This window comes from Daphnia pulicaria, chromosome 10 (genome assembly GCF_021234035.1).
Source record: "Daphnia pulicaria isolate SC F1-1A chromosome 10, SC_F0-13Bv2, whole genome shotgun sequence".
Lineage (NCBI taxonomy): Eukaryota > Metazoa > Arthropoda > Branchiopoda > Diplostraca > Daphniidae > Daphnia > Daphnia pulicaria.
The window spans coordinates 5,532,931-5,560,218 of record NC_060922.1 but is presented as its reverse complement, the minus strand read 5'-3'; the positions used below and the strand labels follow the sequence as shown (position 1 = coordinate 5,560,218).

The 27,288-nt window shown below is 40.6% G+C and overlaps 6 protein-coding genes across 9 annotated transcripts; 1 reads left to right on the top strand and 5 right to left on the bottom strand.

Moving 5' to 3' along the window:
- Nucleotides 1-395: 395 nt before the first annotated feature.
- LOC124314695 (putative glycerol kinase 5) lies at nt 396-18,967 on the bottom strand. Of its 4 annotated transcripts, none has more exons than XM_046780002.1 (10): nt 18,956-18,967; nt 2,848-3,060; nt 2,643-2,736; nt 2,412-2,581; nt 2,154-2,350; nt 1,864-2,074; nt 1,465-1,791; nt 1,104-1,401; nt 963-1,038; nt 396-885 (listed from the first exon to the last, which is right to left on the bottom strand). In XM_046780002.1, exons 2-10 carry the CDS (start codon nt 2,992-2,994, stop codon nt 819-821), a joined length of 1,587 nt encoding a protein of 528 aa, XP_046635958.1. In that variant the 5' UTR covers nt 2,995-3,060; nt 18,956-18,967; the 3' UTR covers nt 396-818. The 4 variants fall into 4 exon arrangements, with proteins under 4 accessions (XP_046635958.1, XP_046635955.1, XP_046635956.1 ...); XM_046779999.1 differs by lacking the exon at nt 18,956-18,967 and adding an exon at nt 3,373-3,638; XM_046780000.1 differs by lacking the exon at nt 18,956-18,967 and adding an exon at nt 3,399-3,638.
- Nucleotides 3,858-4,474, top strand: LOC124314889 (huntingtin-interacting protein K-like). Its single transcript, XM_046780308.1, has 3 exons — nt 3,858-4,107; nt 4,174-4,281; nt 4,343-4,474. Exons 1-3 carry the CDS (start codon nt 3,964-3,966, stop codon nt 4,439-4,441), a joined length of 351 nt encoding a protein of 116 aa, XP_046636264.1. The 5' UTR covers nt 3,858-3,963; the 3' UTR covers nt 4,442-4,474.
- On the bottom strand, nt 4,463-5,846 carry LOC124314802 (39S ribosomal protein L16, mitochondrial-like). Its single transcript, XM_046780172.1, has 6 exons — nt 5,678-5,846; nt 5,440-5,529; nt 5,217-5,374; nt 5,020-5,151; nt 4,801-4,962; nt 4,463-4,669 (listed from the first exon to the last, which is right to left on the bottom strand). Exons 1-6 carry the CDS (start codon nt 5,688-5,690, stop codon nt 4,505-4,507), a joined length of 720 nt encoding a protein of 239 aa, XP_046636128.1. The 5' UTR covers nt 5,691-5,846; the 3' UTR covers nt 4,463-4,504.
- On the bottom strand, nt 12,919-15,968 carry LOC124314676. Its single transcript, XM_046779959.1, has 8 exons — nt 15,526-15,968; nt 15,052-15,321; nt 14,742-14,963; nt 14,468-14,680; nt 14,221-14,388; nt 14,121-14,151; nt 13,904-14,053; nt 12,919-13,813 (listed from the first exon to the last, which is right to left on the bottom strand). The coding sequence occupies exons 1-8, from the start codon at nt 15,632-15,634 to the stop codon at nt 13,162-13,164; spliced, it is 1,815 nt and encodes a 604-aa protein (XP_046635915.1). The 5' UTR covers nt 15,635-15,968; the 3' UTR covers nt 12,919-13,161.
- Nucleotides 18,968-21,232: 2,265 nt separating the features above from the next.
- On the bottom strand, nt 21,233-23,210 carry LOC124314726. The gene is made up of 4 exons (XM_046780060.1): nt 22,757-23,210; nt 22,609-22,689; nt 22,333-22,533; nt 21,233-22,266 (listed from the first exon to the last, which is right to left on the bottom strand). The coding sequence occupies exons 1-4, from the start codon at nt 23,052-23,054 to the stop codon at nt 21,488-21,490; spliced, it is 1,359 nt and encodes a 452-aa protein (XP_046636016.1). The 5' UTR covers nt 23,055-23,210; the 3' UTR covers nt 21,233-21,487.
- A 1,033-nt stretch (nt 23,211-24,243) lies between these two features.
- LOC124314791 lies at nt 24,244-25,618 on the bottom strand. The gene is made up of 2 exons (XM_046780158.1): nt 25,025-25,618; nt 24,244-24,943 (listed from the first exon to the last, which is right to left on the bottom strand). The coding sequence occupies exons 1-2, from the start codon at nt 25,242-25,244 to the stop codon at nt 24,390-24,392; spliced, it is 774 nt and encodes a 257-aa protein (XP_046636114.1). The 5' UTR covers nt 25,245-25,618; the 3' UTR covers nt 24,244-24,389.
- Between the last annotated feature and the right edge of the window lie 1,670 nt (nt 25,619-27,288).

Here is a 27,288-nt window from a genome sequence, read left to right as displayed (position 1 = left end):
GCATTTCGAAATTCAATTTTAAGCTTGGAAAAGCGGTGTTTAGATTGTCTTATTCTTCGTTGACAATGTCGGCGTGGACATGATCGGCTGTTCAATTTATTATATTTTTGATTGACAAAAGCCAGTCTGCTCCGCTCTGCTCAGACATAGCACATATAACGAGTAGCCTTTGTACTGAGAAGTTTGATGATTTTACTATTGAAAAATAATGCATCTATTCATACATAGCCATGAAAAATCAAATCAACAATAGTACTGAGTACTGAAAGTGTCAGTTTTGTCATGTCGTCCGTCCTCGTCGTCGCGGAGTAGATTATCGGCAGAGCTTATATTGTGATGGCAGCGCGTCTATGCTATAGATGTGAAAATAAAAGTGCCGAAGAAAAAATGAAGAATACGTGCGCAGTATGCGTTTATCACTTGTGTAATAATATAAAAATAAACAATTTTATGCATTTCAACATCCATGATAAAAGAAGGCCAGGAAAACTTTATGATAGAAAGTTGCGTTTTATGCGGTGGATTCCCGAGTATATTCGTTTTGTGTGATGAAACGTAAAAAAAAAACAGGAAAAAGAAAGGCATAGTTAAAGTCCCCTTACACAGTTAACATAAAATAAAAAATTTTAAAATTAATTTTTTTTTTCTAACGAGGAAACGCTCGAGAGGAAATCAATGAGGCAAACTAAAAAAAAAAAAGGGGATTTTGGTCTGAAGGGAGAGCACCGGATACCATTTCTGACCAGCTAGTCATTCAGCACAATTAGAAAAATTGTATGGTAACATTTGATTAATCTTTATTCTTCTCCGGTATCCACCTAATACCAATTACAAAGTCTTCGGACGGCATTTTTCCAAGAACTGTAAAGGGGGGCATAATCCAACCTGTGGACCAAAAATAAAAAATGTCGAAATTAATACACAAGAAGAAGCTCTTGTAAAAAAATTTTTTTTTATTTTACCATCGATTTTCAACAGGGAAGAAGACACGCTCCGTCTGCCGCATTGCCTCCAGCTCACTCCTCGACTTCCATATCCCTGAAATATTGAAAATGATATCCAAATTATTTCTTTATTTTGCGATTCAGTAAACATGTTTCTACCGAAAGAGAGTCCTGCCATCATTGCAGCGCCATGAGATGCCGTTTCAATAAACGTTGGACGATCGATGGTGACCATAGTGAGATCGGAGATGAGCTGCATGAGAAAATCATTGCGACAGACACCACCGTCGACGCGCATCTTCGTTACAACTACACCCGTTTCTTGATACATCAGTTGACACATTTGGTAGACCCGGAAAGCTAAAGATTCTACAGCTGCCCTCAAGAGGTGGACTTTACGGGTGGACGGTTTAATTCCAATATAGCCAGTGGCGGCAGATTCATCATTGATGGGTGCCTGGTTTAACAAACAAAAAATGTCAACAAAACAAATGTAACAAATTTAGTTCTTTTTACATACTTGGATTCCACTAAAAGCTGGGACAAAGAAAACGTCGTCACTGTTTGGGATGGACGTAATGAGTTTATCAATGTCGTCATACTCTTCAAAGAGATCAATGTCTCGGCACCATTCGATTACTGTGGCTGTGTCACTGGAATGACCCTCTGCGATAAACACCACTTCATCACCAATCTTCCAACCTACTACCGGGTAGAGACCAGAGATGGAGGCGTGTGGTTTTTCGCCCGTGTTGTACGAGACGAACGATCCGGTACCCATTGTCAAGCGGACATCTCCAGGTTTGAAGCAGAGCGAGCCGAACAAGGAAGCACCTTGATCCGACACCTAAATATAATTCTGTTAAATAAGCATCACAGATTTGGTTTATAAATTGATTAATCGAAATGTGAAACTTACAACGCAGCGAATCGGAATTTCGGCACCGAAAATACTTTGATGGATGGAACCCCAATGGTCACCGCAAGAGTCTTTGATTTCTGGAAGCATAGATTTGGGAATTTCCAGCATGTTGATGAGCCAGTCTACCCATTGAAACGTGTACGGATCCCATAATCCACTGACACATATATTGCTGTAATCTGTTGCGTGGAGACGACCTCGAGTCAATCTATTGGGGACAAAACGAACCCACAATAGTGGTTTTTGCGATATCCACTTTTTGAAAGGAAATGACAATTGAATTTTACCGGTAGAGAAGGAACGTTTCTATGGTACCAAAAAGGGCGTTGCCATCCTTTGCTGCTTGGCGCAGATTTTCGTGATGATCCAAAACCCAGCGCAAGCGTAGATTGACTAAACCATTCATAAATTTAAAGGCACTACCGGCTAAATAGCGCTTATTGCGAGTGGCTTGATGCAAAATGAACGAGCCCAGACGGATGCCCTAAGTTAAGAACAATTTCAAATTAACATAGAATAATTTTTTTAAAGTTGGAATAATATACTTGAATGGTCCAAGAATTGTTCCACGATTTCACAAGGTGATCAGCTCTCAAGTCTTTCCATGTAATAAAATTATGAAATGGCTTTCCTGTCCGTTTGTCCCATGTAACAAATGAACCGCGTTGCGTAGACAAACCAAATACTTTGACGTCAGATACAGCGGCGTCAACTTCTGTTGAGAAAGTTAAGTAACTCGCTTACACCAAATAAGAAAATTAGTGAAATCGACGTACTTTCGAGAGCCTTTTTGAAAACAGTTTGAAAAGTTGTCCAAACATCCTCGGGGTCTATTTCATTCCATCCTTGTTGTGGATAAATTTGATTGATCTGTGGTACATGAAACGTGAAATTAATTTAAAATAAAGACTTACGTATAACTGTCCTTTTTTTTAATCAGACGTCACATGTTTGCTTAACACCTTTGGAGTCACATTTCACCTTTACTGAAGCACTAGATCGGACGCGCCCTTGAGGATCAAAAAGAAAGCAACGGACCGAAGTGGTACCGAAATCCACAGAGGCAATAAACTTCCGACCCGACGACGATGACCGTTTCGAGTTTCTATCTCCTCGTTTACTAGCCATTTTGAGAGGGCTAGCTCACTTCTTTCTCTGGCAGCAAGCAAAGACTGCCTAATGATCAGACACCACCTGCCACACAAGATAAGGTGAGTACTTATTGTATCAGATCTAGATATGGTTGCTTTGAAAGATAACAAGTATCCTATTGTATACTAGACAGCTAGCAATGTAAATGGATTTATAAAAATCAAACAATTTGAAAATTGTTAGTATTAAAGAGCGAAGTACCTGGTTTTGCCTTTTATATTTATTATATGAGAAGGTCTCAGTTATAACAAATGTAAAAACACAATTAAACTTTGAAATTCAGTAGTAAGAATTATTTGATAGTTACTTCTAAATATGAATAAAACAATAAAATATTTAAAGGCCTAAGGTTACCAATTTGTTGGAAATAGAATTGTTACCGATATTCTCGAATCAAAAGCAGAATCAACAGGCTCGTACTCTCTCTCACCTGAAACTGAAGTGACACGGTCGATTCCCTCGCACAATATACACACTGAAATAAAAGTGAAACTTTCTACATAGTTTCTAGTATGTATTTTTATGATTTGGTAAACATCAATCCCTCCAGCATGTGATGTTGGTCCAAAAGAGTTTTGACCTACTTCGTGAGTGAGAAAACAGAAAAGAAAACAATATTTTGAAGTTGAGGTGATTTTCAGCGCCACCTGGTGTCCAGGTATCCAAATGTCCTTGTAAGTTGCAATCTTTTTCTTAGAACTAAATTCTCATCAAAAATTTTTTATTTTGATCGGCTTAAAAATAATTATTTAATTCCCAAGTTATTCAACACCAGTAATAGTAGTTTCTCGTGAAAATTACATTATTTTACAATAATCTACCAATGATTTCAACGTTGCCATTTTTGACAGCATTCTGTGTCGTCTGCTGAACAACAACGAGGAAAGAAAAAGAAAAAAGCTTGAGTTTACCGGCTTTTAATTTAAACTATTTAAAAGTAATAAAATGGACGAGAGTGACTTAGATAAACCTCAAGACAATAAAGGGCAAAAAAAGTCTGCCAGGCAACACGATGGTGGCGCAGCAGATCTGGAAAAGGTTACCGATTACGAAGAGGAACGAGTCGTTTTGTCACAAGACATAACCGGGGTAAATGTCCAAACTTTGTTCATTTTACGTTCGTACATCAATTGAATTTTTGTATCTATTACACAGGCTATTAATAAGATTGATAATCGTCGAAGCAAAGAAGAAGCTGAACGTCAAGCTAAAGAGCGTGAATTGGCAAAAGTTTCCATCAAGAAAGAGGATGTAGAAGTTCTGGTAATTTTCTCACAAAAAAATAAGTAGTTATCTAGTTACTGACCTTGTTTTATTGTTGCAGATTAAAGAAACTGAAATTCCTAGAACACGGGCAGAGAGAATTTTAAGGGAGAACAAGGGTGATCTGGTGTCAGCTTTGAGACAAGTCATAAATTCTTAATTGATTTCTTTAAATACACCATTAACTTCTAAATGTGTATTGACTGTTTAAAAAACAACTTAGCTAGACATATTTGAAATACCATTTTTTGTCACTTGGCGAGATCCATGTGTGACAGCCTCCCATATTATTTCGTATAACATATTCAGCAGTGTATGGATTAATGTTGGCATTTTTTAACCGCTGTTGTTCAATTTTCTCAGCTTCCATAAGTTCATAGCTGGTTGCCTTTAAAACAAAATTATTTTCTTGATAATAAATTAATTGATGGGTGACTATGAGAAAAAAATTCTAAGACTGCACTGGAGGGGGGAAATTTCTGTTGCGAGGACTTTTGGTCTTAGTGGCAGTTAACATACCTTAGCTTTGAAAGGAAGGATGTGGGCGACTTCCTTCAAGAATGTAAACGCTTGCTCAAATTCGCATTTTCCGCCAAGCTCGACGATGACACGGCCAGCCTTTATAGGAACGACGTAATGATCGATGGCACCTTTACCTCCACCCATTCGTTTTCCTTGACCCTATAATATCACATCTGTATATACGTGGTACTAACTTATTGCTAACAAGTAGGCTACCTTCCGCGTAAGGGGTTGCCAGGGTGAATCAATCCTCCATACTGCAAACATTTTGGATGGATCCATCTTTCTATTGATTGTCATCCTGATCATTTCAATGTGGCCAGAATGTAATCTACCTCCACACAATGCCTATATTCAGCAGATTTTTAGAAATTGCCCTTATCATTCATCACATTTAGATATGAAATACTGACCACAATGCCATACTGTTTGTGGATGAACTCTGTATGAATTGGCTCAGGCCCTCTCATGAAAGTGAGTCGTTTGGACATTTTGGGAGGTTTCAAATTGGAAGGATATGTAGGCACTTTATCCTTGAATTGTAATTTTGGTCTCTCAGGCAGTTGAATGTCTATAAATGAATAAAATATCTTTACATTTAATAATTCATTAAATGCTCAAAATAAATCATCAAACGTGAATAATCAGGTGGGGGTTGAAAATTCTTCATTCCAGCCACTTGAATTTGAATCATCACTCTTGAGTATGAAGCTTGCTTTAACAGTCCTGAAAGATTAAAAAAAAATTGATGAATTTTGTTCGAATATCGTGCCTTTTTAAAAATTATTGATAAATTATCCCGTCGGCAGTATCCACATAGAACACAGTAGGATAACGAAACGTTTGACAGAAGCACAATAAGGTGATGTATTACTTGTTGAAAACATTTTTCAATTGACTTAAGACGTTCTAATCAATGAATAATAAAGGAATAAACAATAAAGAAATTGCAAACGATGACCAGTGTAATTCAACTTTTTACACGTTTCGCTGGATGTTTTTAGACTCGCCGCAATCAGCTAGTCTGCTCCATGCAGACGAAAAACAACAGGGATGCAGGATGCTGTTTAACCTTTCCGGCGGGATTTCAATTGAAATTCGAGTAAAAATTAATATGAAAGTACAGATGGCTATATAAGACTTGATTATCAAGTCAAGTGATTATCAAGTCAAACCAATTTACAAGAATGAATGAGTCAAGTTATAAAAGGAAAAACAAAAACGGTATTAAGACTCATCTATTTGAACAATGATACACACTGAAGCCGACTGAAGCAAAGTATTCCATGTCAAATTTGAGATCCAGACGTAATTTTAACAACTGTAATAAAATAATGCGGCATTACATAAAATAAATTTTATTGTTGATGTAAATATTGTTGGTAGCTCATTTAGTTGCCACTTCCTTCTTCCTCAACACCGTGGCCCTTTTTCTGCGTTTAATTATTTAGGAGAATAACCATGTAAGTCACTACTGCGCCTGCCAACTTCAAATTGTGATTTTGGGTTCCAATTATTAAACGAATGTGGCTGACAATTTAAAAGAGATAGCGATTTCTAAAATAGGCAACTTACACTCGGAACAAGATGCATTCCAACCTTAAATATTCCAAGAGCCGACAAACGAATGCGATCTTCGTCAATTTGAAGCAGAGTGGACATCGTCTGCAGCACAACAAATATAAAAGCACGTTCATTTTTCCCCCGCCACGCTTGAATCTATGAATAATAAATTTTTGTGAAAAAAAAAATGAACCGCGATATTTTCGGCCATCGTTTGAAAGGATCCAGTAGACGATATCGCTGTCACTCGTTCGCGAAGGAGACGAACCTGGTTAATAAAAAAATGTCGACCCGAAAGGTTTGTTCCAGGTGAATTATATAGAGTTGTTGAATCGATTAGCTCATAGAATAACCTGATGAACGGGCATGTCAGAAGCCGTGAGAAGGACCAATATTCGTACCCAATCCGTGACAACAAAATATGGAATCATCAAGCTATAGTCTTCCAAAAACACCTTTTGATGAATAAAACTGTACACATAGACAACGGATATGTTGATGACCGACACGAATTTGTTGGTCAACATATAAAAGACATGGAACGAGAAAACATTGTTGAGTTCCGACGAGGCTCGACAGAGGTAGTGAAATATTAGGGCGTTTCGTCGCAATAACTTCACATTGTCCGTCCTATCAATCAATCAATAAATGGCACTGGCAATGTCAATTTCATTTCAAATTTCGAATAATTTTCAAGACAAGAGTCTTATATACCCTTGATTCGAAGTCACTTGCTCATTACTTTCATTTTCCAGGTGGCAAATGGAATTCGGGTCCCGTAGCACGAGTTGGATGTAACGGGAGATGATATAATAACACAGATGGATGAAAAGAAATGCGCAGTCAAACATTACGTCTACTAATGATACAATGAAAAGGGCAACTGTTTTTGATAAAATTCCAGTATTTGGAAATGAGTACGTTTCGTAGACAGGAGCCATCACAAAGAGAACACCTATAGCCTGTAATAAAATTGGAAATTGAAATTTTGAAATAATGTGATAGTAGAATCATGCAATACAGGTATTTATACTAACACCGATGACAATAAGAATAGAACCAATCGTTAATCGTGTCGTAACGGAGGTGCTGAGACTTTGGACGACCATTTTTTCTCCGAAAAGTCTCTCGACTTCTTGCACCGCCTCGACTGCATTTCGTAGTTTGCGGTAATGTAATATCATCCGGCGAGATGATAAGAACTCGGCTATGAGGAAAGACCAGGTGATCACGAAAAGAATGGACATAGTGATAGGCATATTTTGTTCATTGATGTTGTCGACTTGCTTCCAAGAGAGATATACTAGTCCAATAATAACTACCAATTGTAAAATTGAAATTATAAAAAACCACCAGGTAGTCAGATGCCTGAAAGAAAAAGTGAATCTCTCGAATTTCTTTGTGTCTGAGTTATTTTCGATAGTATAAGGGAAAAAGCCACAGGCTTGGCAGAAACTAACGAATGGACGTAACTGTTCAAAGACAGACATGGTGGGAAACTAAATTTTCACTTGCTGGCTTTGACGAATTAAAAAATGTTTGGTGTGGTTATAGTACCAGGTATTAACTTATAAATTCAATGTGTCGTCTGTTAGGTTTACGTTACCATGGAAATTTGTTCTGCATATGTCTCTGGTAATTTCAGCAATAACGAATGACTTTTTTTTCGTACCACCTGTGTAATTTGTTGATTAATATACTTTGCGTAGTACTTCATCAGTCTTAAACAATTTTACTTTGTCGTATTTTTTTAATTAATAAGTCAAGAACAGCAAGGCTATATGCTCCGTCACTCAATTCAGATCAGTACCGCTCCCGCGTTTCATTATAGGGTTAAATAATAAGTAGGCAACAAACCAAATTATAATTAAGGGGAGAATTCATTTGAGAAAATTCATCTTGGGGAGAAAGTTTGCCGTTTTAGCAGAATCCTTCCGAACCAATATTCGGTTGAAATCGATTTTGCGTAATAATAGCTCAACGCCGTTATTTATAAAAGAACAGTACGTGCAGTTGTTAATATAGATACTAGCGCTATTCTAAGCGAGTGAGTCAGAGGGCAAGAGATTGAATGAAGCTCGATGAAGAAACGTGTGGGCGAGATCCTGATGGGATTCCATTACGTGCCAATACGCAATCACTGACGTCAAAAACAGGACTGTAGTACAAGTCAGCTCCCGCGTGATCAACATTGCCCAGACCGGGCGCTATACCATAGTAGGCTATGCGATGTAGATTCTGTACGTTTGTCTCGGTGCTGGCCGGCGCGGTATATAAGTTAGATATACGTTTACATTAGCAACTCCGGCGCGTTTTTTTGTTCTGGCCTGATTTGGAGTTTTGGACACTTTGATGACGCAATTCCTTTCGAATAATGGCGTGCACAGTCATCCCGAATCCACACACGTATCGTATCTAATAGGAAATTCCGTTTAAAAAACGAATTTAAGCTCGTGCTCGTGCGGAAGCTGACGAAATTTGTCTTTCCCGCAACCAAATGTTTTATAAAAGTCAAGTCATGCAATAATCTAGCTGTTATCTGTCGGCGCCTTAGTAAAAAAAAAATAAGATTCTTCAAACAAAACAAAAAATTCCAGTGCAGTTTGATATTTATTTTTTGAATTGCCACTTCCTGTTTCAAAGTTCGTTCATTCCGTCACTAGTGAAGTCGAAAAAAACCCAACAGGATCGAATGTTTGACGTCACTTATATGTACTACTTTAGCCCTTATTATGCCATTTTCGGCCCCATCAGGTCCAAACGGAATGGACCAACGATCCCCTCTATGTCAAAATAGCACTTAACGACACTATACCGGTATTATAAAAGCCAATGCTATAAGGATCCACGCCGTATGTTACGTATATAAGTGTACAGTCCAACTGCTGAATGAGTGATAACGAAGAGTCGAGAATGTAATCGTGATCACCCACTTTTCAGATAGAGACTTTAATATACCGAGTCACGATGTCCATCTCCTCGTTGCCTTGACGCCTACTGTTATCTCACCAGGGATCATAGTAAAAGGCAATAAGGCCCGGGTAGGTGTAGTCGTCAGCGTCGAGCGATTCAGTATCAACAGATTTCAGCTGGCCGCCCAAGCAGGCGGATGGTCTGCTGCTCTACTAATCCTGCTCTTCCTTCACTTTTAGTTTCCGGTCTACTCTGCCACTGAAAAGGCCAACACACCATTTCTACCGCCTCTATTGGAATTGTGAACTTATAACTTGCCATTAAGGCACAACAGTCTACGACGTCGAGGTATTATTCGACGACACAGCGCAGGAATGTTGCTGGATTTGGACAACGTTAAAGGGAAATGTTTGGCGTTCGGCGTCGTCATTTTCATAGGTAAATAGAACACATTTGGTTAACCTATCTCTGTTACACGCGCCTCTGGGATAAGCTTTATTTGAATTATCACGAGATAGAGCGCATGTTATAGCACTCTGCATTTCTAAAATGTAAATTCTTGTTTATCGTGGGTTCAGTTTCCGGGCTTCAGTCATTTATTTTGTGGAATGTTGCGCACTTCTACTTTCAAACATTCTCTAGCTATCCAACAATCACATTCTATAGGCAAGCAGTGGGATTTTTGTTTTTATTTTTTCGTCTTTATCCTGAAAGAATTTGGATTCGATTTTGGAAACCGGGTGAACCGGGTCCGGGTGATTCAGCTGCTTTAGTTTTACTTTTGCTTTTGTGAACCGTGTGTAACCACGGGTGTCCTATTTATTTGTACCAGCCATAAGCACACTGCGCATTGTGTTTATTCTTGTAACCCCACAAAAGTAAACACAGACACAGGGCTCAACTCGGAAACATTTTAAAATCGCGGCTGATGTCATTTTGAACAGATGGGAGCTATATACGGGTTGTCAGCAGCTATAATAATTGATCAAATATTTTTAATCTAGCATCAGATTATTTTTATCATCTTGTGTATTTTAACACGTTTGAATTGTACAGTCCTTGTTATAGTCATCATCACGGGATTGACGAGTCCAAGCGGTTCGGGAAAATGGCATTCACCGTCCAATTCGTCTGACATTGACGCTGTTCATAACGGAACAAACGAAGAACCCTTTATGCTGGGCGCCATCGGACAGTACGGATCCAATCGCAACACAATCGGAGTGGACAAAACAGGTCAAATCAAAACGAAATGGTATGTATTATTACGATCGAGTTGACATGTTTTACAAACAGCTATTTCTGAATGACATGAATATTTGACTGATTTGTGTCGTCGCTGTATCTTACAGGGGTGTTGGCTGATTTGGTACAGGAGTGAGGCGACAAGTGCGGATCGACAGTTTCGTTATCGCATCACACACCAGCACTTTGAATGTAGATTTGTATATCCGACTGACAACGCATACTCTTGATATTTAAAAAACTGATAATAATCATCAGTCCCTTATTTTGAACGATCTTTGATGCATTACATATCGACAACTATTTGTATTTATTTAAAATTGTTTTCAGTAACATTTTTCTGAAGTCAGGAATGTTGCTATTTGTGTATGAAATGTAGCAAAGTTTTTCACATTAAATTACACCGCTTTCAAATGACGCCCGCTAATTATTATTTTTTGTAAATTTATCGACGTTGATCATTTGGGATTACCGAATGACGGATTTCAGCGTAGGTGGTGTGTAACTGGTCTTCGTCGATAGTCAGTTTAATATTAGTTGGACGTGATTTACCAATTTTGCCGGTTTCAACTTCGGCGTAGATGGTTTCTTGATTGACTTTAATAGGAATGATATTGGCGTACAGGAGGTTTTCTTCTCCATCAGCGAATTTTTCCTTCGATTGGTTTTTCTCTTCCGACATGGATGTGAAAGGCGATTGCCTTGCATGACTGGAAGTATCATTATATCTCTTGTCAAGCCTAGTTCTGCATTAAGTCAAATAGAAATGGTCTCGTTAAAAATCGATCTGAAACTGAATTGGCCATAAGAGTAACATATACCTGTTCTTGTACAATATGCCGAAAAGAACCGCAATCATAACAAATCCCAGGAAGCTGCAAATTCCAATGAGGAGGTCACGCAGCAATGAACTACTGCTGCCAGGGTCTGATGGTGTTCGTTTATTATCATTCATGTGGGATTCGTGCGTTGGTTTGGAAGCAGCAGGCGGGATTAAAGTAGCGGGAATCACGGTAGGAAAAGACTCTGTTATTCTTGTTGAACTTTTGCCATTGCCGTCTGTGGGCATTTCATACCCCTGCAAATTAGCGTCATTTTAAAATTAAAACTAATGTATAAAACATACCTTCACAAACTAGATCTATTTCATTTTCATTGTTCTTTTCCCAAATATAATCTTTTCCTTTCTTCTTACAACTCCATTTTTGACTACCACTTTTGGGGGGATTCTTGCACTTATAAATGGCTGTCGTACCCACTGAGTAATTTAGCGATATATTATTTTCATCGATATTGATGTTTTGGCCATCGATTTGAATGATAGTATTTTGAATGGTTTTGATCGGTGAACCACAGTGATTCTTTCTTTTCTCTATAATTATGCCGAAAGTAAGTTCGTCAACTATTGCGAAATTATTTTATACATGATTAAATACAAGTTCAAACTGAATGACTTGCCACATCCAGGTGGATTCCATTCAATGTTATTCCGATCTATCCAATTGTTGTTGGCAGTGCAGTTTCCGTAAAGACGTTCTGTGCTGGATTTGTGATTAATCTGGTTAATCTGAGGCTCCTTACAGACAACGAGCAACGTGGTGTTGATGGGAAAAGTGTTATTGGTCAAATTAGATACTTCGCTAAAATTTTGCGCAAATACAAAATAGATTTTTGGCCTCGAGTGTAGTTGGCCGAGCTTGCATTCGTCTTTTTTCAAACAAACACAAAATGGATTGAAATCACTAGGTTAGCAACCGAAAATAATTTCCATTTGACTCACCTGAATTAGAACTCGGGTTTGATTGACCCATCACGGATACTAATGTAATCGTGATTCCTATTGCAATTGCGGCGACTGCATTCCTATGTGAGTATTGTGGTGCCATAATCACGGATCACCAAATGAATAGTTGTACACTAGACTACTTTACTAAATAGTAAATGATCTGTTGATGAATTTGAAAAAGCCATACACAAGCAAATGAATATTTAAGGAAAGAAACTTTCCATAATGACGAGCTGACACTAAGAAATAAGACAGCACTACGTCTTTATGTTGTTGCGTTTCTGGCTTGATTTAGACAGGAAAGTTGCGGTTCCTTATAGCGGAACATCGATAAGCAGTGGTATAGCTACTATCAACATACAAAGAATTTTATTAAGCATATGCTGAGCAATGGGCAACCATTTTGGCGATAACGCAATGTATTATCATGAAGTATACAGCAGAACGCAGGATCTCGTCTGTGTATAAAATTTGTATAAATTATACATTAAGGCTTCATTATGTGCCGACAAATTTACTGAATGGTTCGAATGGTAAATCTTGTTAGTCCGCTAGCCTCATGAGATTTCAATATTTCTTCTTCAATTCGTATATGCAACAGCAAATCAAATAGAAATTCTTGTATTTCTCACTTTTGTATCACGACGTTAAGTCCTGATATACACGATACGGGGATCAGTATAGCCTACCAAAAGCAACCCATTTTGATATAAGACATTATTTTGTTTTTTCAATTACGTATACTGAAATGATGGGAAAAGTTAAAAAGAAAAAAAGAATGAACATTGAATATTTCTAATGAATAATTTTGTGTGGGATCTTCCAAATAAAATAACAATTTTTCCAACTTATTAGAAATCCGTGTTGCGACTAATCCTGACGGCTTCCTTGAGCTGATTGTTCAACGCTTGCTGCTTCATTTGTACCTCGGGCGACTCCTTGAGGTAAATGGAAGGGATGTAAGACTTGCGGGCCGGCGGTGACGTCGTGCTGTGATCCGTCGAATCCGATGAAGTCCCGTCGTTGTTATCGGCCTTCTTCTTCGTGCTGGCCCTCATCGTCACCTGGGCGTATTGAGGCTCGACATTGGCCGGATCGGCCTGCGAGTGAACAGCAGCCGGTGAGTCCAATCGTCTCGTCGGTTCGTGAGCCAATTCCACGTAGGCGACCGTCTCGTTCCGTGGGTACGAGGCCGTCGGAGGCGAGTCGGGTGTCGGCAAGGGTTTCCGCTGCATCTGCTGGTTGGTCTTTTCATTCTGATAGGCCAGTCTGGTGTTGATGAAATCCTCTTCTTCGGCTCGCCTCTCTTGCTCGGCTATGGCTTTCCTGTTGGCCTCTTGCATCGCCTTGGAAGCGGCAGCCGTGGCCGAGCCGGTAGTGCTACTGGACTTGTTTGCTGGTGCTGCCACCTTCTGGTAGTCACGCTGGTCGCCGGACGAAGGCTTCGTCTTCTTGCTCAGCTTCTTGGCGAACTTGTTTCCGGCTGTTCCGCAGCAATTCAGTCTGTGGAAGCAGTGAATGAAAAAGAATTCGAAAAAAAGGGGCGATTTGAATTTGGCGCGTTTCATTTGGATGGACCTAAAATTCTCTCACCTTCCGTAATAGAGGAGGACGATTAGAGCCACGATCAGACCGATGGCCAAGGCCACGCAAACGACAATCAGAACAATTTGGAACGGGTCCAGACCTGCCTTGGATTCATATTCGCCTCCCCCATAAGGCAGTGTCGAATTTGGGTTGATCCTGGAATTGATCAAAATTGTAAATTTCATTTTCCTATTAAACTTTATTTAATACGATGAAATCTTACTCGGTAGTCGACGTGATTAAAATCTCCACACCTAATGGATTAAAAACATAATTACTAAAGAAGTATAGAACAAATCAAACGTTTGAATATAGTTAAATACAGATTGGTTGTTCGCCGCCCCAGTCACGTCCGTAACAAGTGCGCAGGTTGTTGCCCTGCAGCTCGTACCCGCTGCGGCAATGGTACTTGGCCTCTTGGTACAATGAACCCGTTGTGATTGTCACCTCTCCAAAGGCCGGTATCTCTGGCTCGCCGCAATCAGCCAAGGCTGTTTAAAATAAAGAAGATAAAATTTTATTCAATTAGTCGAACAATGTTTGTAAAGTAGAGAGACTTGTGTGACGTACTCGGATTGGCGTAGATGACCACTTCGCAAATGTCGACAACAAAAGTGCTGCTGTGCTCGAATCGGACGGTGCTGCCCACCAGGTTAGACGTGCTGGCCTGGGACATTGCCCGGTTGCACTGGTAACCGAAAGCCGAAGCGTTGCCCGCCATCTGAGCGCATTCGGCCGTTCCCAGTGTAACTTTCTTGTTCATTAAATTGTTCATTCCTTCGCCTAGATTGTTAATTCAGCTTATAATTGATGGTGTTGTTGGAAAATTGATTCAAACAATTACCCTTTTTGCCGAAAATGCCGACGACTCGAACGGGCAAACTCTCGCCCAGATTGACGGACAAGTAAGCACCGCCATTTCTGGTAAGAGACGGACACTCGGCCGTGTTGACCGGATCCTCGCTGTCGACCAGGGCGTCCGTCATCAGAGTGTCTGATACTTCCACGGCTCTAGTCGTATCGAGAGCCGTGTAGGTGACCGTTTTACCGTAGGCGACGTTAATATCTGTACGTAATAATTTGAACGATTACAGATCGTACTACATCTAGTGATAGTGAAGCATAAAATCAAACGTGAAGTTAGAGAAACTTACCACACCAGGGACGATTACCGCTCCATCTACCGTCATTTTGACAAGTTCGGTTGAAACTCCCGGTGGTGCTACCCGCGGTGAGGACGTCCAGCCGCGAAGTTTGACACTTGTAGGCAACCACTTGACCTTCTTGGAACTGGTAGTCGTAGGAGAGGACCCGGTTGGTCGGCACGAAACCGCGTCCAAACGAGTGACTATCTTGCTGAAGCGGCTGGGGCAGAGTGGGACTCAGCAAAGAGCCACCGACCGGTTTACCAGGCCAACCGCAACCTTGTTTGTCAAATCATTTGATTATTATTTTCTCTCCACATTGAAATCCCCAAGAATATGAAATGACTCAATTTATATGAAGCAAAAACTGATCCATATAATGCACGGGCGTGTCGCAATCACGCCCTATCTATTGTGGCGTAGGTGGGCTTGTTACATCCACCGCGTATAGATTATCGGTTAGAGAGAAATAGGAATGCTTACTCAGGGCTGACGCTTGATGAGCGAGTAACACTAGCAGCAGGGGAAAAAATCCAATGCAAAATCGGCTGGTAGTTGCCATTTTGTCACTCCATCCACTTGGACCGATCATTCGGTTCCCTTTTTTAATCCGCACAAGTTTCTGCAGTTGTTTACTGTCTAAAATCGATCGATCCAGCAGCCACCGGGATATGGAGATGTGTGCACACACAAAAGCGACTCACTGAGGTGTAACGGTCGACAATATACGAAATGAAGAAACGGTCCAAGGTATAGACAAAAAGAAACTTCCTGCCAGGATCGGCGATTATTTCGTCGCGTTATCAGCAGTTTGACTTGCACTGGGCCTCCGACTAGATTACACGAGACCCTTGTAAGCAATGCGCACCTTATCACTGCTATGGCACCTCAGCTCTGATAGCATATGCTGGCGTAGCCAAATGAGTTGTGTCAACATCACAGTCGGAGTAGTCTCACTATACTAGCACTCGCTCAAAAACATGGGAACTGAATATATCATGTTGTATATGCATATAGACGTTACATTGGTCTTCATTGTACATGCGGAAACGAAGGTGGGAGGACAGCAGGAAAGTGGGCAACAGGGTCGATTTCAAATCGGACAGCTCACGATTGTGACACACATATTACAGTGAAGCGCACCGAGTTCCGCTGGTGGAATGTATACGCGTCACTATAAAATATGCCTGGATGAATCTAAGGCAAGAGAGATTTTCGTGACTTGATTTTTTTCTTACGACAACTCGGATAGATAATCGGGAAAATATGTCTACAGCTAGGGAGAGCTAGAAGCGTCAGGTGCGGACATCAAAAACTTGTTGGAAAAGGGGAAGTCCTATAACTCCTGACTGTGTCATTATCCGGTCGTTTCTCTTTCGAAATATATACAAAACTGGACTTTTTGAGCGTCATTCTAAAACACATGGACGTAATAAACATCATTTCAGAGCCGGAATTGCCATTTTTTTAATTTGAATACAAGTCGTCGTTAAAATGTGTGGTCGTCGTTATACGCCGTGGCAGACTGCGCAGTGATACTGGTACTGGGTACGTTGAAACAATCTGCATAATATGACGACTTGTTATGCAATCGCACTCCAACAAAAAAATTGAGGATTCATCTGGCCGACAATAAAAGTTGCGCTAGTGGAAACGAAATAATAATAATAATAATATTCGTTGGTGGCTGGCTGGCGTGCGTGTTATACAGTCCGCGCACACTTATTATTTATTTAACACGTTCAAAATTCTACTGACCGTGTATAACGACGTGTGTGGGCAAAAGCCGACATTATTCTGCTGCTGGTATAGCAATGAAAATGAAAAGTCACCGTGATGCGCACATGTTATTATTTTGCGATTTGAAACAATTTGAACAAGTTTCGGCAGCGTCACTTTTATTTTTTATTTTTTAAATTTCGGATGGACGATAAAACACGGTCCCGTTTCTTTATACCGGCCACTGTGGTCTTATAACGGCCACAGATGTGTCTATAAGGTTCAACATCCGACTTTTAAAATAAGCATCCGCCGGCATCCGCCAAACCCTTTTTTCTGCTTATTCTTTTTCCCCCCAACAATGCGGATGTCAGCCAGGTACATCCACGTGTAGCTCACCTTTGGAACTTTGATGCACATAAATGAGTCAGAAGGCACAGCACGATACTCTATACATACAAGCACGATCCGGCTGATAAAATTTCGGCTATGCGGCTGCTGGGGTTTTTTCTTCTTCTTCTTCCGTCTGTTCTTCTGCCCACACACAGAAGCGATTACACGTGGTGCTCCGGGGTGGTGCTGCTCGCTATAGCTGTTTGTATTGTAAAATAATAATAGGGCGGCTAATTGAAAAGACGATGCGGGTATAGCAGACAAAATAAACGCGGACGAGAATGCACCTCGATCATCTCCGGGAAATCGCTCGAGATTCCCATCGACCAATTTTTTACGATAGAAGTATATATAAAACGCGGCTGGAGGTGAACAACACACACACACACATGACATGAGCTCATCCAGGTGCGGGTGTATTATCACCGCCAGAGTTAGCGCTTCACTAAGCATTGTAACGCTCCTGTTTTTTCATTAAGGTTCTACAGTAAATTTGATAACGATGTTCGCTGGTGTCTCTCGTCTCCAAGTGAAAAGGTGAAGGAACTGGTGGCGATGTTATTCCCAGAATAAAAGTCTACAGTCTCAAAAGACATTTTTCTTTCGTTAGATTCTTGTCAGTTTATATTTATTTAGCTAACTGTGCGGAAACTGTGTAGACGCTCAAGTTGGCGCGACAGGTGCTAACACAGAGATCAAGGAGTCTGAAACTTACATGCATACATACACTTGCTATATACGTCTCTTGATTTATGAAAGGTTTATCCAGTATAAACGCGTATGAAATAAACTTCCTCATTCTATATCCAAAATGAAAGAGTTTTAAGTATACGCACGTGTTATACCATGGAAAGGTGTGATCGATTAACATAACCACACGCTAGGGTATATAATACTTTTAGTAGAGAATGCTTGGCTAGTTAAAAGAATCATTTCACGGCCGGTTAATACATAGGACAGTAATATAGGACCGCATCGTCTATGTTGTAGCTACATGGTAGGCTACTGGTGAGGTGAATTGGAATATAAGAGGACCATCAGCCCGTCACCTTTTACAACGAACAATATCATAGTTTGAAGGCCTCGGCCATTTCTTTAGTGAGCCTCAAAAGGGCATTCACGCTACACAAAAGCTATACCGTACATAAAAACGACTTCTGTTTGCTAATAATAGATACCATTCTTTCTTTTTTTATTCATCTATTTTCCCGGAGAAACTAAAATTACGTGAACACGTACAAAGCAGTAGCACCATCCGTGCTGTTTTCTAAGAATACTATATATACACCTGCAAAACGCTGTACGGGATAGCTGCGGGTGGGCGGCGGCTGTCGGCCTAGACGGTACCGGTATCACATCATGTAACGATGCAATCGCCTTAATTGTGCTGGATTATTTTCCAGACTTCACACGGGTGGTCACAACCGGCAGGTGTATCGGATTCTATTTATAGCTCGCCAATCGCCAATCAACTTTTGGCTCTAAAAGATGTTTAGCGCTTCAAATTAACTCGGAAAGAATTCAAATTCAGGAATTTCAAATTTTTTAGTTAGCTCTTGCTGGTCGATTCCATTCGCCAAAAAATATTCTGAGCCGAATTGTTGTTGTGGTGGTGGTTACCATAACAACAACTGGATCATCTTGACATGTTCCGCACGAATCCGGAAGGAGAAGAAAAAAATGGTAAACGAAAAACGGGAGCCGGAGATGGAACGTCACAAAAAAAATTGGGCTTTTCTTATTTCGCAACGGAACATGTAACAAACGAACAAACAGGATGAACCTGATGGGAACCACGGACCTATTTGTTTTGTTTTGTTTGTTTGTTTTTTTTTTTTTTCGTTACCGTTGTCCTCCATTTCTTCTTAACCCATTAAACCTCGACGCTTCTATGAAATGTGTTAAACAGGCACCGTTCCGCCTTTTAGTTTTTAATGACCGCATCGTTCTTTGTCGGCAATTAATTTTCAAATTAAATATGATATTGCTGGTTTTAATCGCGGTTTTATGAAGAATAATGTAATCTAAGAAATCGTTTGCTTAGTTATTGGGATTAGTGAAAATTATTTGTAGCGTTGTGTCATAAAAACGCCTCATAAAACCATTTATTTCCTCTTGGCTTCCAAGAGCACTGGAGGGGTCTTATTGTGGTGGTCTAAAAGTAATTATCTATGATTTTTCGTGCAAATTTTTACTTTTATATAGTCTGTGGTAAGAAGGCACAGTGTAACTTGACGAGAAAAATATATGATATTAAAATAAACCAAAGAGAGAGAAGAAAAACAACTTTGATCGATTTTGATCGGTTTGGATTTAGTGGGGATGAGGTCGATTTTTAATAAGATCGATATCTTAAACAAAGCATGGCTCATTAGAATACTAGTGTCGTCTGCGTCTGTTCGTTTTGTTTCAAACTTTCAAAGTTTCGTTTCGAATAAGAGTTAAGAGACGAAGTTATAAAGGAAAAAAAGAAGATTTCTAAGTAAAAGAAAACAATATATTTTTTAGAAACGTTCTTGGCTGCCACGAATTCAGCACAACAAATAAAATAACAATAATGTGGTCATCGTGTGGTCTTTGGTGTGAACTGCTCTTCATTTGCCCTACTCCATGCTGTTTGGCGGGTAAATAAAACAAAAGATTAGAAATAGAATGATTGTGAGAGCTTAAAAAGAAAAGTTAACTTTGTTCCAAAAGTTTCTGACAAGCATTTATCATGTAAGCCCTTTGTTGAAGCATTGCAGTTTCTTTGCACTGGAACCTTCTCCTTTGTGCAGATTTTGAGATCTGAGCCATCGTAAAAAAAGATATACCAGTTGATTATGTTGGTATTGACCTGTCATCAGCAACACAATCCCACCATCAATCCATCATCACTAATCCTGATAACGATTTGTGTTTCTTTTATTCCTGTGGCCTGCTTGATTTGCATCAATGCAGTGTGTTACACGTAAACCATAAATTCTTGTCTTTATTGACAATGAGGGTTGTCAACCCATTGACTCATTTTCAACTTTCCCTTGCTTTTTATTTCAATGACAATTTTTCGTAAACCATTATTTTATTTTTTATTTAGATTTTAAACAGCATCCGGCATCCCTCTTGATGGGAGAAACTACCGAGATGCCGGTCCGAATTACGTCTCTCTTCTTCCCCCTTTCTTTGAATGTCCTAGTGTACACCCATGTGAGTGTGGGTGTATTCACGAGGACCCCCTTTTTACCCTATCCTGCTGATGGATTCGACTTTTCTACGGATGGAGAAGAAGTGGATGCCTGGCCGTATTTCCCAGGCTAAAAAGGTAGGACCAATTAATCTTTACTCTTCCTTTTTGACTATTTGATGGCGTTGATTATGAATCGTGAAATACGAAGTACGATTATTCCAGAGCTAGGCTGTTGACTGGGACATTTTCTCTTTCCGTTTTTGTTTAGTCATTCTGTCTGTCAATAACCACGAAGGAAGTGGTTGCTCATTTGTAGAACGACTCTGGCTTGTTTTGTACCTCACAACCTTTTTCTGTGGGTATAAACACTAAACAATCAAATTCAAAAATATTTGAACTTTAAACAAAGTGCATCTTGAAAATTTTGTGACTAGAAGGACCTGCTGCCACACCGGCACCACTCCTCGTTTTTTTTTAAATATTTCCTTATTGTTAGCTTTATGCCTTTATCGCATTTATTGTTCGGCAGCCTGGTTTGTGGTGGAAATAATGGAAATCTCAGTTGCCTAGCCACACCCGCTTTCTACGCAGTCATGCAAATAGAGATATTTAACCACCACAATCAGTCAAACGACAAAAAAAGGGAAGAACTAAAATAGCCGACAGCAGTTCTAACTCGTTTTTTTTTTTCGTTTTTTTTTTCCCGAGTCGATCATGGAATCAAGGCTTCATTATATCGCCATCCATTTGATTCTTTTCTCAGGCTGTGTCACTTTGCGCTTTAGTTACTCTCTATAACGACGAGAAAACCACAAGCTCTTGGGCTCTGTTTCATGCCATTTTGTTCGGTTTGGTTCCACGGCCAGCAGCAGTGATTTGGTTGTTTGTACGTATAAAGACTAGGCTATGTGATAACGGACAAATAGCGTCATTGTATTACACAACATGAGGTTCCCAACATTATAGATACCGGGCGCCAAAGAAATTACATTTTGGATACATTTTCACATCGTTTTTTTTTTTTTTTTTTTTATTATTAAGCATCGAGTTACAAGCAAACAAATTGATTTTTCATTTAAAGGCCCCAACGCCCCCCTTCCCATAAGGTATGTCCCTTTGTATACGTAATAATCAAAGAGGTAACAGACAAATTGTTTAAGAGATTTTTTAAAAGTTCTCAATGACGCGGTCTTCTTGTTCTTGTTCTTCCTGGTCGATCGGAGTCGATTTGAATTTGAACGGTTTGCGGAAAAAGTCGTTGTCTTTGTTGGCCCTTCCGGTTACATTGACGACGATCACCGCGACGGCGTTGTTGTTGTTATTGTCGTTATTGGCGTTGTTGTTGTTATTGTTGTTGTTACTCGCTTGTTGTTGCTGCTGTTGTTGGACGGCCGCAACGGCTGCGGTGCTGGCGGATGTGGACCCGATCAATCCGCCGATTCCGCTCAGCCCGCTGAGTCCAAACAGGTTGGCGAACCCGCCGAAGCCGTTGATGAAGTAGTACGTCGAATTGGTCGTGTTGACGTACGTCACCAAGTACCTGCTGTAGGCCGATAATCCCGTGGCGAAGGCGGCGGCCACCGCCAGGGCGATGCAAATGCCCAGAGGAATCAAAATGGCCAGCAGGAAGAGTTTGAGCAATCCGCTGAAATCCTTCTCCTTGTGGTGATTGGGGATGTAGTACACTGGAGGCTGTTGGTGGTGGTGGTAAGTGGTGCTGCCACCACCGTAACCTCCGCCGCCGTGCCGGTAGTCACGCGGGAGTTCTTGTTTGAGTTTCTTCTTGTTGAATTTTTCTCTGATGGACTTTTTCTCTCCGCGACGCTGGCCGATGGCCTTTTGAAACATTTTGGTAAAGCTCGGCTTGCTCTTACTCTCGGATACCTTGAGGGCCACGTTCATGTCGTTGAAATTCTCAATTGCTGCAACTGCAGTTGCAGTCATTGCTAAAAATTTAAACGACGGTTAAGTATGGCTCATTATAGTTTAACCGCAAATTGAAGTTGATTTACCTGGGCTGAGGTTATTAGCGAATTGAGTACGCATAGTTGTTGTTGTAATGGGCTCGCTGTGGTACTGCGCCTCTCTCAACACTTTGTGATTGGATCCTGATGTGATTGGCCTCTCGGTGTTGAATTTCTTCTTGTTGTAAATCGCCATTGAAATCGCTGCTGTTTTTGGCGGCAGTTTCGATTCGAAATATGGCTGGTTGACTTTTTTGAGAAATTAATTGACAATTGTTATTGCAAATAACGGTTGTTGTTGTTTTTTAACTAATGTGTACGTACTGAAATGGTTGGGCGGGAAAGGAGTTGGCCGAGGCATCAGTTGCGCATAATTTTCATTCGACCAGAATTCCTCGAATTTGTCTAAAATTTTCGAGATGACAATAATGTTATCAAAAATCTTGAAGTAACGAAAAGAAACTCTTTTTACCGGTTGTTGGAATGCGGGATTGGAGAGAATTGTCATCGTCGCTAATCTGTGGGTGATGATGTTGATCATTTGTCCCCTGATTGTGTCGATCTTCTTCTTCTTCGTGGTAAAACCGCTGCCTATCTTGATCGGGAGGGAGAACGTATTGAGGATAGAGTCGACTTCTCTTCCACCTACTCCGCTGGTGATGACTGGAGCCGTTGAAAAGATCAAAGAGATCTGCATCCGTCAAAAAGACGAACCCAGTCATCGCTGCCAGCACCAGCACTACCGACGCAAACCACAAAAAGGACTTCATCTGGCGATATGTGAACAAAGAATAATGTCAGACAATTTAACGCAAAGTCTATATACTTTTTGACAATCAACTTTCACTGAGACTGCCGTCCGGTATGAGCATCACGCTCACGACCGCTTCCGATTGTGGAATGGAACAAGACTAGTCTCCCGATTTGTAGGATGGTCGGTATAAGAGAAGAACCAACGGACGAGAAGTCAGTCGATGAGAGGCGCCGACTTGTGGCCATTCCAACAGCAGCCAAAGCGTTTGCTTTAATGGCGTATATCCATCCACCAGTCGCAGTAGCTGCAAGGTTGCTGCGAGCGCAGCCGAGCATCTGTTGTTTTCCTTTTTTTTTCTTTTCGAAAATTTAAAAACGTTTGTTCGAAATTCCCGGCGTAGCGTAAAAAAAAAAAAGGCCGGTACTACGTGCTGCGGTCGGGATGGCAGACAGTTGGAGCTTTCGGTCAGTGCCGCATTGGCAGGAAGTCAGTGTTTTTTTTCTTTTCACTTGGATACTTGAAGAAAAGATGAAATTAAGGGCTGAAGTCCATCAGGAACGTATAGACGAGAGTAGATAAAAGAATATGTGTACTATAGCTTCATTAAAAGATGTTGAACAGAAAATTAGAGAACAGACCCACCAATTGAAATCTCTCTCGACTCTATTGGCGTGCCAACAGACAGGTTTTATGCAAATGTTGATGTGTGTGTTTTGAAACTATTTCACCTTGCAAACGACTTTGTCTTAACATAATATCACCTTAGAGCTAACTCGACTGTAAGCTGCTGTAGATGATGTAAAAGGGAGGGGGATTGTACGGTGCGATTGCCGCATCGTTTGATGGCGCAATATTACCAAATCATTTGAAACGGTGCATTTATGTCCCTACAGGATGTGCGTGTATAGAGTTCCTTTGTTTCTCTTTCTACCCTTTTGTTATATCATAATAATTATGTAGTATACCTCATGTTGCGTCATTTTCGTGATAACGATCGAGTCGGTGCAGAGTTCGTTTGGGTGGTTCTAGATCATAAAAGAAGAACTACATGCCTCCGCACCTTTTTCATTTCCTTTTTAAATTTTTTTAAAGCAACTTTGTTGACTCGACATTTTTATGGCGTCCAGACAAATAACGATGAAGCCGGAACTCACGCATAAACGCAGTTGCGGGAGGGGCATTTTTCGACATTATTAATATAAATTTATTTTATTTTTTTACTCAACCGTCTTGTTATTATTAATTACATTTCCTGTTCATTTTAAATGTTTTACATTTCTCGTTAAACTCAAAAACCGAATCCACAAATAATAAAATTAAGAAAAATATACACGCAAACAGAATGAACAATTTAAGGTTCTTCTTTGACATATTTGCGACGTCGGTGGAAGTGACTGGACAGCGGTTTGACTTGCGGCAAAGAAAACTGATAGCTGTCGCCCATGGATCGACGCCAATCGTGAACTTTGGTCACGTTGTAGGCGTAGATGATGGTCTTGTGAGCTTTAGCGTGACTGCCCTTGTTGTTGATGATTGCGGCGAACAGAGCGGCCAGGATGGCGTTGTTGTTGTTGTTTGCGTTGTTGTTTGCGTTGTTGTTGTTGTTGGACGCCTCCTGCTGCTGCTGCTGCTGCTGGGCAGCGGCCGCAGCCGACGAACTGGACGAAGACGCCGTTGCCAAAGCGAAGGCTGCCGCTGCGCCCAAAAACAAGGCGATCGGAACGATTGCCAAGAATATCGGACTGAAATCGATATGTACTGGGCTGGCGTGGTGGTAGCCACCGTCGCCGTACTGTCGCCCGTGTCCAACGACGACAGCCGTTTCGTCCGATCCCGTGTTTATAAAGCTAACGGTATTCCCGTCATTAACACCTTCTTCTTCCTGAACTGTCTGTGAAATCGTGCCTGTCATCACACACGTAATAGAAACGCATCATTTGACAAACAGTATACAGTGAAACAATACTTCCAAAATTTAGATTTTACCTGTGCTGTTATCGGATGACGTGTTGTTGATGGCCATCACTGCGATTTGATTCTCCATCGAGCTGAATTCGGCCTCGAAGTCGGCACCGAGATGAAAATGATCTTCGGCCAACAAATTTTTCTTGCTGTTAGTCTCCTTGGCTGCGATGTAAGGGTGGATGAGGAGAATGACGGGCAAGAGGACGGCCAGCGTCAAATACGATTGCGTCGATACCTTCATCTCGAAATGGATTAAAGTCGCCCACTCGTTTTCGCGATTAAAGTTTCTGTTTTTGATTTTTCGTGAGCCAAAGTTTCGAATCGAATCACATGACACGAACGGATGGACTAAAGGCAAATGGCGTAAGAGTGTGAGCTTCAGACACGTTTTTGATCGAAATTTTTCTGATATCTAGACTATGGAAGACACTAGGGACGTGCTCCAGTCCAGCTGATTTGCCACCTGGACAGACCAAGACTGGTTTTTTCCCCAATTCTTCCAGCAAGACGGCAAGAGGAGTTGAGCGAACATTTGGAGGAGGTTCCACACTGTCCGTACTCTCCTCCCTTCACGAACTGTACCTCCTGTATAGGAGCTGCTCTCTTGCGGTTATTTGGTTGCTTGTGCGGGACTTGCTTCATATTAGAATTCATGGTACATACCTTGCTATATAATAATACAAGCAAAGGGTCAATCACCTTCTCATTTCCTTTAAATACCTTTTAACTGTTATTACCTTATAATTATCACTGGCTCGTTATTAGTCGTTTTAACGGTCCGTGTCTTCACTTCAGATTTTCGAAACGGTGACAGATTTCTTGTAAACCGCCAAACTTTGATTTTTGGCAAAAGGGAAAAGTTAGTCAGTTCGGGCCAATGAATCTTATTTTTTCTTCCACCCAACTGTCGGTTTCAACCCGAAAGGAAATTTTCCGACTGTTATGTGATTCATAAAAGACCTGATTGATGGAGTCGTTACCTTAACTGCAAGGGGAAACGAAAATGACACTGGAAATGAGAAGAAAAACAAAGAGAGAAAAAAAAGTAGCCCTAGAGGCTAAATAGCAACAAATTCCTTTTTTCTCTCCGGTTGAGAAAAAAATATCTAACTAAAAACTCTTATTAGACAATACCGGTGACATGTTATTTATTTGACAGTGAATGGCATCCGTCGAGCGTACAGACCCTTGGTGGGGAAAAAACACAGGATGGTTTCAAACTCGCTTCCATTATATCCCAATTTCTTTTTCTTGTATCCAACATTGTTGATATACCCTTGAAAAAGCTGATTCATTTGTATTACGCCTTCATTATGGTGCACATATGAACCTTTGGCGCATACCGCTAGACGTCGGCGAGTACGGACGCAGTTGGCGGCACCACAACTTGAGCTTTTGTTGTTGTTGTTGTGCGGAAGAGATTTTTTTTTCTTGGAGATGGAATTACACAGCGTGGAAATGTTTTTTTAGCAAGCATCGTCCCCGGTTGTATAATATTACCCAGACAATCAAAAGACCGTAAAAAAGAAAAAAACTTGTACGGCCTTTTCTTTTTTTCCACTTTTTGTTTCCGTCTCGTTTGTGTCTGTCCTGTTGCTGGGATGACGTAAATCAATGAGCTATAACATGCATCGCGTAGCAGCGCGTTAAACACTACTTCTCGCCGGCTTGGTACACCAAACTTGATATAGCAGTAGCCTATACCCGCACATTTATAGTTTATGCATATTCATTAATAGCTTTCTCACGCTGTCCTATACGCAAAGTATTAAGACGTCAGGAAAAAAATAAGTTTTAAGTTTCTTTTGATTGTTTTTTTTTTCCACTTTTCTATTCCAACCAAGCGAATAAAAGAATTTGCATCTCAACGGAACCCTAGGAGAAGATTTAGAATTTTCTGAGAGATTCTCCTGCACATCCGGCATGCGGTGCCAAATTATGGAGATGAACAAATATAGACGGAAGATTGTTCGCCGCGGTTGCCTGCTGGTGAGACATCATCTGGCTCCAAACCTTTCTTGATTCCATGTTCTGATCATGCGGATGCATTCCTGCCATCCTAATTTGTCACGTCTTTTTCAAAATCCAAAGTCACGTCACAGTGCGATGATAAAGAAAACTCACAGTAGAGCCGGAGACGAACCAACAATTTCTCGAATATAGCACCGAGGCTTGAATGTATTAACAAGATTAGATTTATCCGAGTAACATTGGTGGAATGATGTTGCGTTGAGCGATTTCGTAAACTCGACGATGATCGTAGTATGCAGTCGCCGCTGACATTA

Coding starts and splice junctions, on each gene's coding strand:
- LOC124314676 (XM_046779959.1), bottom strand. CDS start 15,634: ATGATCGGTCCAAGTGGATGGAGTGACAAAATGGCAACTACCAGCCGA. Junction 14,681..14,741: donor CGGCATTTTCGGCAAAAAGG/GTAATTGTTTGA, acceptor TTAACAATCTAG/GCGAAGGAATGAACAATTTA. Junction 14,054..14,120: donor TTAATCACGTCGACTACCGA/GTAAGATTTCAT, acceptor GATCAATTCCAG/GATCAACCCAAATTCGACAC.
- LOC124314726 (XM_046780060.1), bottom strand. CDS start 23,054: ATGAAGTCCTTTTTGTGGTTTGCGTCGGTAGTGCTGGTGCTGGCAGCG. Junction 22,690..22,756: donor ATCCCGCATTCCAACAACCG/GTAAAAAGAGTT, acceptor CGAAAATTTTAG/ACAAATTCGAGGAATTCTGG. Junction 22,534..22,608: donor TTTCCCGCCCAACCATTTCA/GTACGTACACAT, acceptor TTCTCAAAAAAG/TCAACCAGCCATATTTCGAA.
- LOC124314695 (XM_046780002.1), bottom strand. CDS start 2,994: ATGGCTAGTAAACGAGGAGATAGAAACTCGAAACGGTCATCGTCGTCG. Junction 1,792..1,863: donor AAATTCCGATTCGCTGCGTT/GTAAGTTTCACA, acceptor AATTATATTTAG/GTGTCGGATCAAGGTGCTTC. Junction 1,039..1,103: donor GATGGCAGGACTCTCTTTCG/GTAGAAACATGT, acceptor TCAATATTTCAG/GGATATGGAAGTCGAGGAGT.
- LOC124314791 (XM_046780158.1), bottom strand. CDS start 25,244: ATGAAGGTATCGACGCAATCGTATTTGACGCTGGCCGTCCTCTTGCCC. Junction 24,944..25,024: donor GTCATCCGATAACAGCACAG/GTAAAATCTAAA, acceptor GTGTGATGACAG/GCACGATTTCACAGACAGTT.
- LOC124314889 (XM_046780308.1), top strand. CDS start 3,964: ATGGACGAGAGTGACTTAGATAAACCTCAAGACAATAAAGGGCAAAAA. Junction 4,108..4,173: donor TGTCACAAGACATAACCGGG/GTAAATGTCCAA, acceptor TCTATTACACAG/GCTATTAATAAGATTGATAA. Junction 4,282..4,342: donor AAGAGGATGTAGAAGTTCTG/GTAATTTTCTCA, acceptor TTATTGTTGCAG/ATTAAAGAAACTGAAATTCC.
- LOC124314802 (XM_046780172.1), bottom strand. Junction 5,152..5,216: donor ACAAACAGTATGGCATTGTG/GTCAGTATTTCA, acceptor TGCTGAATATAG/GCATTGTGTGGAGGTAGATT. Junction 4,963..5,019: donor GGCAACCCCTTACGCGGAAG/GTAGCCTACTTG, acceptor GTGATATTATAG/GGTCAAGGAAAACGAATGGG.